Source organism: Natrix helvetica (genome assembly GCF_964273705.1).
Source record: "Natrix helvetica genome assembly, chromosome: 3".
In the NCBI taxonomy this organism is placed as follows: Eukaryota; Metazoa; Chordata; class Lepidosauria; order Squamata; family Natricidae; genus Natrix; species Natrix helvetica.
Window position 1 is genome coordinate 101,746,673 of NC_138549.1, and position 12,441 is coordinate 101,759,113.

Genomic DNA, 12,441 nt, shown 5'->3' on the forward strand with positions numbered 1-12,441 from the left:
ACATGTCCCCAAGACAACTACTTTCTAGCCTCTCCCCAAAACATGTCTGTTAGATGCTTTCATTAGTTGAGGCCCCCAGGACTAAATGAGCCTGACTTGACCTTGTAAGAGTAAAGATGCTTTTCCTTACAATCTGAATGCCAATGTATGGTGTGCCTCCTTTGGGACACATTACAACTCTTCTTGTCTTCTCGCTCTCTCCTTTAGTTTAAGAACAAGGGACTCATTCACCTTGTTTGGCTCTCAGCTTGATTTTTAGGATTACCGTAACCTAAGCAAACACACACACAAGGATTTTAAATCTAGCGAAGAAAAATTCAGATCCAGCAACAATTTAGCCAAAAACACCTTAACTGTTACAAGACAGGAGTAAACATGCTTCATTGCCCTCTTCCATCTAAATTTCTCTCAACTGGGTTCCTCATAATTTTTGCAGAGCGGCTGTTTAGGTGGTGGGCAGAATGACAGAAGATAAATTATTTCTCTAATTCTTCCAGACATCTGAAACAGAGAGGAGTTTAATCAGAATGACCTTCATTCCTTCCAGTGCTGTTATAACAACTGTGCAGTCCATTTTAGGATGGCTAATTCTGTATCTGTGCCTAGAGCTCCTCCGAATAATCCATAGTAAACCTGGTGATGAGACATGTACCTGGAGGTAGCTTATATTTTGCTGATATTAAAATAGCTTAAGCAGAAGACTAAAATGATCCCAAGGTAATCAGAAAGCTTTGGGGCTAAGCATGGACCAGGATTTGTAGCCCTCTTGTCAAAACAATGTCTGCTATCTCAGCCTGGATTGTCAGAGAGATGTCACAGAGGGTCTGTTCCCTCAGCATGCTTAAACCAGGCAGTCAATCCTAGGGCGTTACTGACAGTGTGCTGTCACACCAACAATGAAATCATGTCACCAATTGGGAAATGGAAGCCTTGCTTATGTCCTCCAAAAAGTGCCTGGCGAGCCATGAGTTTTAGCACCAGTAGACCAGTAAATTTTTATGATCATGCAGGCACGTTCTGGATGACTAGACTTTGGGACCGAGTTTTGCATGGTTTGTATTTCCAGATAAATTTACTTTCTCGCTGTTATCGTTGTTTTTGGAGGACTAAATAGACTAACGAGAGAGATGAGTTTAGCATTATCAGGAAATGGCTGCCTAGTTGGAATAGGTTTGACAGGATCTAATCCCTGGAAGTTAACTTATCCCCTGGAAAGTTGATAATTAAGTCAACTAAGTCCTTTCTGGTGTTCCCATCACTCTTATTGATCCAATTAAATGTGTTGTGGAAATAGGAATACAATACAGTAAATCATTTTCAGCATTTAATGATAAAATGAAAAACTAGAAATTGATTTTTGCCTTAGAATTGTTGGGTTAGTGATGAGTAAGTTCACACTAAGATGCTTGTTAGATATCATATTGGTGAACTCACAAATTGTGACTCAGTATCTTATCATAATTTTCCCCAACGAAGAGCTTCAGCTCCCTAACCTTTTTACATAATGTTGTCCTTTTTGACGATTCCAGTTTTTTAAGTCGACTCCACATGCCCAAAGGCGTTCAGAGAGAAGGAAGACTGGAGTTAGCATAATAAGCAAATCTTGGGCTCAGCAACCATCCTCTCTCCTATCTTTTTAATTGTTTTCTCCATGTTGTCTATAACCAATCTGAAATAATAGCTGTAGGCTAAGGGGAGAAGCAGAAGGGATCAGTGGGAAAAGGGACAAGAAAAACCATAACTATTCAGATGGCTCAATTTGGTTGGAACTGCTAATGAACCTCCATTTCTGAGTATGGCATAACAAACCTAATCTAAAAGAAAGGAATCAATAGGTACACCAACTTTATTGACACATCCTGTGCATAGCAAGATAAAAATACTCTCCATTAGGAAATGTTTCGCTCAGACAGAGCTTGTATGCTAAAAGGTGCCTAAACTTGGATGCACTTTCTCAATGCAACAACTGTTAAAATAATTCCATTGTCTTTGTTTTTTAAAGAAAAAATAAATAAACAAAAAATTATTTAAAAAATAATAATTCCATGAAAAGCCACTTTTAACTTGATTGGAAAAACGTAATCCAACAAATGTAAAGAGACTTTCGTGATTTATGGCATGATCCTCTGTGCTCCTATTAAATTCCTATCACGTTGTTCTCCTGGAGACATAGAATCCAATCTTCACATTATACACAATGGGTGTTTTAATGGTAACGTCACTGGGAATTATTATTGTCTAACTAACCATGTTTTCTCATCCAAGTAGCAAGGTGGTATTGTATGGTGTGTGTGAATAGAAGCATATCAGTAACTCCATAAGGGAGCAAATATTTTTATGCATTGGTGTCCATTAAAAGGGAGGGAGGGAGCTTTTCCTGTAGCTTTCAGTCAATGCACAGAAAAGCTCTCCGTTCAAAGGGCAGGCACAAAAGGCTTTCAGTCACCATGGTTATGTCTTCCAGTTCTCTGGGGAAGAAAGCCGGCAGCAAGATTAATCAGCATTGATCGTGACCAGCTTCACTCAGCCCACACGCTACTGAAACGAGCTGGATCATAGGAGCTGACGGCAAGTACAGGCTCTCCTTGACTTATGACTACCATCAAGCTCACTATTTCAGTCATACGTCGTGAGGGTATAAAGCAGGTCATGAGAGCATGCCCAATTTCAGTCATTAGGTGAACACAGTGATTGTAAAGTGAATGTTGCAGCTGTTAAACATTGTTCACTATGGGTTGTTTCTTGCTGGGGGTAAATGCCTGTTGTGGTCCGCTGGCAGCCTGCGGAGATGGCAGTAGAGTCAGACAGTGAGGAGGTTGGGAAGGAACATGGCAGGTTCTGGAGTCTGGGGAAGGCTCGGGCGAGGACTCTGCATAGGAGGCAGAGAGGGGGCCAGGGCCATCTAGGCATTATGTGCTGCCTCCGGAGCCTGACAGCAGTGAGGCAGAGGAACAGGGGGAGCCTGTTCCCAGTGCATGCATGCACAGAGCTGCCAGAAGGCAAGAACAGTTAATACAAAAGGGGCAACTTGGGAGTAAGGCTTGGAGATGATTGGCCCCTCCCATGGGACATAAAGGAGGAGCAAACGGATGTGAACTTTTGCAGGAAGCAATCTTTGTTCATTCTGGTTGCTTTAAACTTTGAAGCTCTGTTTGACTCTGTGCGCCGTTTGGCCTTGCAATTAGGTTTCAAGGGAGATAAAATGAAGGTGGGTGCTTATCAGCCTTACCCTGAAAGACTGGGGCAGACCTCTGTCGGGCTCTTCACAAACTATTTGGTGAATCATTACGGGCTGTGAAAGAACATAACTCACAACCATTTAAATAAAAAATGGGTTTTTGGGACATGTGATCTTTAGTATCTCAGGAAGCCTAGGTCAGAACAATGTCATAAACCATGGTGACAGGGATGCAGGGTGCTGCAAATGTCCATAAATGCAGTTCGGTTATGAGGGGCCAAAACGTGGTCATATGACCATAAGGGGTGGCCATCAGAGCTTCAAATCCCTTTTTCAGGGTGTGTCATAACTTTGAACAGTGGCTAAACAACCAGTCATAAGTCAAGGACTACCTGCATCAAAATACTAATGAGGATGAATGTGGGCAAAGGGTCTCTCCATCCTACAAGGATATGAAATTCATCTAGCAGAAGAAGTAACAACCCAATGACTTCCAAATGCTTCAGATTTTATCCAGGAAAAGCAAGGTGTAAAGTCTTTCTTAAGGGGAGTTTAAGGATAGCCTTGGGTTCTGCAAGAGGTCCCTTTCCACGAGAGATTATAATTAAAAACCAACTTAAAAAAAGTTTTGCACACTGTGGCTTGCTATGCTGGGAATGCTGAAACTCATTGATCATGCTATGTATTGTGAGCTGTGGGTATAATTATTTTTAGGCATGAGTTCCCTCATGCCTGAAAATTGTTTTAAGGGTTCCTCCAGGACCCTTAAATGGTTGCAAAAGGCTGCCACTAGAACAGGGTTGGGCAACTATGGCAATTTTACGACCTGTGGACTTTAACTCCCAGAATTCCCGAGCTGGCATAGAAGTACCTGTCTGGGCTGCAGAAATGCCAAGAACCAAGAGAAGGCAGCAAAGCTGTGTTTGGTTTTAGCTAAGTGGTTTATTTAAGCCAGCCATTGTGGTTTCTGGCTTAATATGGTTTGTAAAAACTAATGTATAATCTATCAATAAACTGTGATTTTTTTTAATAACTAACACAAGGTGGTGAACGCACCTAATACTCCTTGATCCCCGTTTCCCACTCCAACAACAACCCTGTGAGGTGATTGGGCCAAGAGAGAGTGAAGGGCCCAAGATCATCCACCTGGCTTTCATGCCTAAGGTGAGACTAGAACTCACAATCTCCTGGTTTCCAGACCAGTACTTTTCATTCTCGTATCTTCCCATCATCAGATGAACAAGCAGATTTTAGAAACCACAGTTTTGCAGTTCTGTAAAGTACCCTGAAAAGGTTAATGTTTAAAGTAAGTTAGCTTTTAAAATTAATGTTCTTGATAATGCAGCCACCCAAGGCCAATTAAGTAGCAGTTGGAGCATGCAGAGAAAGAAGCAACCTTCAGTAAATGCTGCCAGCTCTCCGGTGTTTTAAAGGCTGTAGTATAGAAAAGAAAAATGATTCTGGTTAGGAACCTTTAATTGTTTTACATAGCTCAAGAATTTAATTGGGCTGAATGGGCTTAGAATTCCAACTAAAATGCCAGTTAAATTCCCATTATAGTTTTCATTGCCCCCCCCCCCCAAGGACTTACAGTTGTCTCCATTTTGAGTTTCCTACTGAACAGTTGTGCTATCTACTGAACATTAATTGAAGGTTAGTATTTTCCCTCCAGCAGAAGCCAGCTGAAAACTGCAGCTGAAAAAAACCCTCTTACAAAAAGCATTTGTGAATACAGGATCACTAGAAACATTCAGGATAATGAATACAGACTTCAATCAAAAATATCCTGAAGTCAGGTATGCTGGGTATCTATAGCTCTCTGAGCTGAAGTGAAAGAAAGATCTACCACTGGTGCTGTATCCATCATTTTATCAGAGTTTCCCTCCATTCTCATTAATTGGATAAAAAAATTTGGAGGAAAATATATATATATAAAGTGTTTCCTTGTACCAACCTCTCCAGCAGTCTCAGTCTCCCTGGATGGTTGTGCTTCTATAAAGTACCAAAGAAGACATTTTTCCTTTGGGTATTTTCAAATTAAGAAATGGAAGAACCGGGTACGTTGCGAACTGGGAGAAATTACTGTACTTTTCGGAGTATAAGATGTACATTTCCACCCTAAAAGAGGGTAGAAATGTCAGTGTGTCTTATACTCCGAATATAGCCATTTTTAGTCTCCCGAAACCCCGGCCCATGCATCCCATTTTTGCCAAAAAATGGCCCATTTTTCATGAAAACTGGATATGCAGGGGGTTTGGGAGGCCTGCAGAGTGCTCCTGGGGGCTGGGGAGGGCAAAAACTGGATGTGTGGGGGGTTTGGGAGGCCAAAAACAGGCCCGTTTTTTGCAAAAATGGGAAGCACAGAGAGTTTAGGAGGCCTGCAGAGTGCTCCTGGGGGCCAGGCAGGACAAAAGCCTATTTTTTCCTTGTTTTCCTCTTTGAAATCTTGGTGCATCTTACTCTCTGGTGCGTCTTATGGTCCGAAAAATATGGCAACTCCATAAGTTGTGGCCATAAGCTGAGAATTACCTGTACTAGTATAATGGCAATCATATTTTTGGTGACTTTAACAAGCAGATATGCAAATAAGGACAAACCAGGTTTAGATTTCCTTCCCATTATGTTCAGCCAATTTGTTTGCAATTCTTCCCTGGTATAGTAATTTTTGCATATCTGGCAGCTGTTAAAAAAATAGGAGATTAGATGGGCCAATTAGAAAGGCAAGCAAAGTCAACCTACAGCATGGTTAATACCATATTTTAGTGGGAAAAATGCATGTGCCCTACAAAGAAAATTGCTAATCTCTGTCTTTAAATGAAGTGCCTAAAAGCTGGGTCTATGTTTTGCAATACATAAAGGGAAGCACAGCAGAAATCACGTATCTTCTCTCTGCAGCCTGGAGGAGATAATATATATACTACAAAGTGTAGTGCATCTTTATTCTGGGGAAATACAATAATGTGCTGCTTTTAGTAGCTGAAGAAGTGCAGCTGCCCTGAATAATAAATAATAGAAAAACTTTGAAAATCAAGCCAAGATACAGAGCTGTAATTAATCTGTCTGCTTTTTAAATGCAAATAAATAACCCATGAGTAAAAATCAAAGGAAATATGCTGTTTAGCAATAGCAGTCCTCTACTAGCAGCTCATAGTAAGAGAGATTTATTGTTGTTTATTGTTTATGTTATATTAGCAGGGGTCTCCAAACTTGTCAACTTTAAGGTTTGTGAACTTTCTGGCTGGGGAATTCTGGGAGTTGAAGTCCACAAGTCTTAAAGTTGACAAGTTTGGAGCTTGCTGCTATATAAGGTTGCCTGCAACATGGCAAGCAGAAAATCTACAGATGCTGCTTTTCTGATCGATACATATGTCTTCATGCTAGGAAAAGCTGAACCTTAGATATTTGTCCACTTTTACAGAGGTCACCTCTGATTTTAATCTTTATTATCTATTTTCACTGAGAAAGCAGAGCTGCTATTTCAACTGGTTATATGTATTAGTCAATCAGTGAGATTGAACTGATTCCTTCATTCTGATTATTTCTGGCCAGCCTTTATCTCTAGGTATACTCAAACTTTCTAATACAAACTTTCTAATACATTGCATTTGCACACATTTATCATTGTGTTGTGGTTTTCTCCTTCCTTCTCCTGCTCAATAAATCTAAAGTTTTCTCTGTGCAGCTGTGACTGGTATTTAGAAATCATAGGCGAAGAACAAAGGGAGACAGAAAAGAAAGTCTAAAGTTCTCCCTTCTCCACCTGGTGCCTTTCCATTTTATTGTGCCTACAACTTTCAAAATTCCCAGTTACTGCATAATGGGAAGTTCTGAAATGTGGTTGATAATCAGCCATAGTAGACATGGCAGAGGAGAGCTATGTTGGTCTATATTCCTATGTCCTGCATAGCAATAAAAATTATGACCCATTGTGGTTGTAAGCAAAGGACTACTTGTTGCTATGCAAGACAGTTAGCTGAATTTTGCCTCATTTTATGACCTTTTATGACACTTAACCACAATTGTTAAGTTAATTGTTGCAGTTAAGTTAGTAACACAGTTGTCAAGTGAATGCTGCTTCCCCGTTGATTTTATCTGTCAGAAAGTTGCAAAAGATGATCCTGAGGCATTGCTACTGCAATAAATAGTGCCAGTTGCCAAATCTGAATTTTGATCAGGTGGCCATGGGGATGTTTCAACCGTCATAAGCAGAGGTGGGTTTCGGATTCTTTTACTGCCAATTCGCTCAGGGATGCGCTTCGTGCGTGCACTTGATGCGTCCTATGCACGCATGCACAGCAGTGAACAAATTGCTTCTGCGCATGCGCAGAAGCAAAAAACAAGATGGCAGTACTGTAGGCACCGCCAAAAGAACCAATTCAGGGGTGTGGGTGCCGAGTTACTACCTAATCAGCTGAACCTTTTTCAGCTTTGTTGTAACTTCAGTCACTAAACTACCGCATTTATCAGAATATAAGATGCACTTTTTTGTCTCCCAAAAGGGGGTCAAAATGTCTGTGTGTCTTATAGACTTAATATTGCTGAAGCCCCGCCCAACCACCGGCAATTTTTTGCCTCCGCATGCCCCATTTTTGCACCTTTTCCAGGCCTTTTTGGCCCATTTTTGAGACTTTTTGGCTCATTTTTGTGGCTTTTTTCACCCCTTTTTTGAGGCTTTTTGGCCCATTTTTTCCAAAGAAAACAGGCCCAAAAAGCCTCTAAAATGGGCTGAAAAAAGCCCCCAAAACAGGCCAAAAAAGCCTCAAAAACGGGCAGAACACCCCCAAAATGAGCCAAAAAGGTCTCAAAAATGGGCCAAAAAGCCTTGAAAAGGGGCCAAAAAAGCCTCAAAAAAAGGGCTGGAAAAAACCTCAAAAATGGGTAGAAAATAAGCTGGGAAAGGGCCAAAAAAGGCCCCAAAAGGATCGTGGAGGCCAAAGACCTTTTTTTGTTGTTTTCCTCTTCTAAATTAAGGTGCGTTTTACAGTCAGGTGCGTCTTATAATCTGAACAATACGGTAACTATCGAGAATTACCTGCAATGCTTTGGTTCTTATCGCTGCTTTAATATAGGTTATCCTAGATTTATTAGCATTTCGTTTTATAATAGATAGCTGCAAGGAAGAAGGAAGTATTCTAGAACAGGGGTCACCAATCTTTGGGACCTCAGGAACCACTAAATTCATAATTTTAAATCCCATGAATTTAAAAAAAAGATAAATAGTATTTAGTGCAATATAAAAACTGCAAATAATTTTTCATATGTGTGTGTGTGTATAAGGCTGCTGCCATTTCAGTCCTCTGATTGTCCTTCCATGTCTCACCGTTAATGACCAAGCAAGATAATTCAACAGATGCAGCACTTCCCACATTCTGATCTTGGCGCACCAGACACTGCCCGCTTCCACAGAGAAGGGAAGGGGGGCGTCGCCTGAGAGGAGATTCCGCGGGGATCGCTTTCTCTCCAGCCCACCGGCTCAGCCGCCGCTTGGTCCCTCCGCAATCCTAAGAACTTTACCCCCGAAGAAGGGCAGGCGTCTTCCCCCTTTGGACGGAACAAAACTTCCCTTCCCCCCCCCCCTCTCTCTTTCTAAGCTGAGTTTCGGTTTGGTTTTCCTTCTCGTCCCTTCAGGTTTGGATTCTTTTAACGACTCATTACATTGCTGCTATTGCTGCTTATGACGATCGCCGTACTCCAGCTGCCTGGTGGTGGGACGTTCCCGGGCGGGGGGGGGGGGATTTAATGAATGAATGAATGAACGGGCGGGGGCGGCAGCGCTGGGCTGATCTCCTTCCTAGCCGCTCGCTCCTCTTTCCAGCCGTACCGAGCGGGCGAAGAAGACGGACCACCGGGCAGATGCCAGACTATTGAGCCGCCGCCAGGGAGGCAGATAAAGCGCAAGGAAGGGCTTCTCTCTCCCAGGGCGGGAAGTGGCTCCACGGCCGGGGCTTGGAGGTAACTCATTTTCAGGGAGCATCCTTCCTGCTGTCGCCCGGTTGTCGTGAGGACAGCGGTCCGGCCTCCCCAGCCTCTGGAAGGAGCGAAGGCGACCAATACCGGACTGGATTTCTGCTCGGCTGGCTTCCCGTGAGGTGCGTGTTTGGCCGGGCTGCCGCTTCCGAGGCTGCCTCGCTCTTTGGCCTCCCGATTATCGGCAGGCCTGCTCGGCTCTCCGGGTGTTGGGACTAAGGAACACGTGTCGTTTCCTCTGGCCTGGAGGGTGGTGGTGGAAGAGACCTCGGTCTCTGAGCGCGCTCCCACGATCGGAATCCACGCTTGACTGGAATCCCGGTTAGATGATGGGCGGTCTCTAACTCCGGGTCTGAGGGAAAGCGCGCGCGCGGGAAGTGTCTATAAACCCTGTTGATCTCAAACCAATTTAACCATTGCTTGGGAGGATATTCCTCTTTATTTCTGAGAAACTTAATGTTATAAACATTTAGTACTGCAGTCTTGAGAATGGGATGTTCATGCATCAGAAGTTGTTGCACCTCCTCCACCACTTTCTTTTTGAAAAAATTGACCTGTGATGCTTTTTTTTATTTAAAAAAAGTGGTTCAGACAATGTAGATAAACATGGCTGGCCCTGGTTAGTATTTGGATGAGTTGACCTCCAGGAAGTGAATTGTACAACTCTAGTCTCCCTGAGCAGGGAGCAACAAGATCCTATTATTAAGATCACTGCATCATTGTATCCATGGAGTCAGGAGGCAGGCTTGACTCTAGGATACCGTTTACCTTTTATAGACCTGATTTTCATGCCACGTGAATGGAGTTCTGAAATTCTCAATTCTGTGGAGGTATGAACATTTGGACTGCACTCATGGAGAAAGACACCATGTGGTTTAGAGATTGGCTTGTACATGAAGCATTAAACTAAGAAGCCACATTGTGGTTTGCTTAACATTAGCTGACCATGAAATATATCTCTATTACATCACTATATAGGCAATCCTTTAACTGGGATGTTGCCGGTCAGCTTTTGGCTTGGCTTAGTATTCAGAACATCTAGGCCTGCAAAAAATTGGATCCACAGTAGGCAGTAATGAAGGATAGAATACTGTTAGGTCTTTGCTACTCTTGGTTGTCTCAACCTCTGTAGCCCAAATACCCTTAAGAACATGCAATAGTTTCCACCTTTAATCTCTGAATGTCTGGGGAAATTCTCAGTCATCCATCTGGGACTTTAATCTCTGGTTTGTCCTCTTTTTTTTTTTTTTTGTAATTGGAGAGCTAGTTATGGGACGGAGTTGTGCCTGAAACTTTGGGACCCCTTGGATGAGTTAGGCTAGAATAACAAATAATCTGAACAAGTACAATTTCCTAAGAAGACAAGGCAAACTTTCCCTATTTGCCCCCCCCCCCCGCCCCTCCAAAAAGCATGGACTTTGTCTACCAGAATCCTATAGTGTAGTTCTGCTGTCTTTTGGAATCAGTATCTGGAAATTACGGTACATCCAACACATCCAGAAAATGTTCAGGATGGTGGAGACTGCCTAAACTAAACCAGGGTTGGGCAATTAATTATCCCAACAGGCCACATAAGAAATTGGGATTTTGTGGCGGGTCAAACCAATATATTTCTCTCTCTCATATTTTGGTGATTCTTCATAGTAGCTGTCATTTCATTTTGTCTAATAGCAGGGTCATCCCTGTGCACCATACTCCTTGCTAAAAATCTTGAAGCTGTGTTTTGGAGGGAACAAATGTTGAATTTAAGTACAAGTTGGAACTTCGGTTGCTGATATCTCGTTTGTTTTCCATTGACAGGCCTATTCACCAAAGGAACATGTAAATTCAAGGTTCTTCCTTGGTCCCCACTGAACAAGCAGGATGCCAGAGCAAAGTAATGATTACCGAGTGGTTGTGTTTGGAGCTGCAGGTGTTGGTAAGAGTTCCTTGGTACTTCGTTTCATACAGGGGACCTTCCGGGAGACATACATCCCCACTGTTGAAGATACATATCGCCAGGTGATCAGCTGTGACAAGAGCATATGTACTCTTCAGATCACAGACACCACCGGAAGCCACCAGTTCCCTGCCATGCAGAGGCTCTCCATCTCAAAAGGCCATGCATTCATGTTAGTATACTCTGTGACCAGCAGGCAATCCGTAGAAGAGCTCCAGCCAATCTATGAGCAGATCTGTCAGATCAAAGGAGACATTCAGAAAGTCCCAATTATACTGGTAGGAAACAAGAGTGATGGCCCTCAAAGAGAAGTGGGCACCAGTGAAGGAGAAGTCCTTGCCGCAAAATGGAAATGCTCCTTCATGGAGACCTCAGCCAAAATGAACTACAACGTGCAGGAGCTTTTTGAAGAGCTCCTTAATTTGGAAAAGAGAAGAAATGTAAGTCTGCAGGTGGATGGCAAGAAATCAAAGCAGCAGCGAAAGAAGGATAAACTGAGAAGCAAATGTTCTGTGATGTGACACCTACTGTGTAGCTAAAATAAGAGCGTAGTCTTGATCTTGCAGGACAACTAGTCAGAAAAAATTCTGATTATTGAGATTTTCAGAAGTGAAGTAAGATGTTACTATTAAATGTGGGTTGGATTGTTTGAATATTTACTTAAGGGCGGTTGGATTTTGCATGTTCCTTTTTGCCCAAGCATCAACTCTGCCTACTGCAAACTGGTCAATACTGTTCTGTGGTCAAGTGCATGATAAAAGTGGCATAAATAATCTTAAACCTGCAATGTACTCCAACATTTTTATATTTTCTTCAATTTGCAACGTATTTCCTATTTTACAAATACTAATGTGAATGAAAAAATCACAACAGGATTCTACTGAGTAAACCAGTATGATTAGACAGTGCTACAGCCAATGCTTGCATATACTTGGAGCAAAAAATAAATGCTTACAGATATAACTTGTTCTTTTACTACTATAGATTATTTATATTCTTTATGGTCATCCTTCAAATATGTATATTTATAGGAAAGAAATTTTGTTCTCAAGTGTTCCGTGTTATATGTAAATACTTTGTATGCGGTAATTCTACATTGGCAAGATTTTATGTCAATGATTAAAATTAAATGAGTTTTTAATGTGTATCTGTTTACTTTCCCACTGCTAATTTGAAAGATTGATTTTCCAAAAAGACAGGTTTAGTTAATTTAATTGTTGGGGGGGGAATTTTGGTACTCCGCCTCTTTTATAAAAAGAATAAAAGAGGCTGGAGTACTAAAAAAATTATTTTGCTACAGCTGGCATGGAACACGACCTTCTAATACAGTCTGTTTTAGCTTGCCAAATTAATCCAT

At 42.0% G+C, this 12,441-nt stretch overlaps 1 protein-coding gene across 1 annotated transcript; it reads left to right on the forward strand.

Annotated features, from left to right (window-relative positions):
- Window positions 1-11,008: 11,008 nt before the first annotated feature.
- Window positions 11,009-12,225, forward strand: DIRAS3 (DIRAS family GTPase 3; the record flags this gene model as incomplete). The annotated part of the gene is made up of 1 exon (XM_081949201.1): window positions 11,009-12,225. One exon carries the CDS (start codon window positions 11,009-11,011, stop codon window positions 11,603-11,605), a length of 597 nt encoding a protein of 198 aa, XP_081805327.1. The 3' UTR covers window positions 11,606-12,225.
- Between the last annotated feature and the right edge of the window lie 216 nt (window positions 12,226-12,441).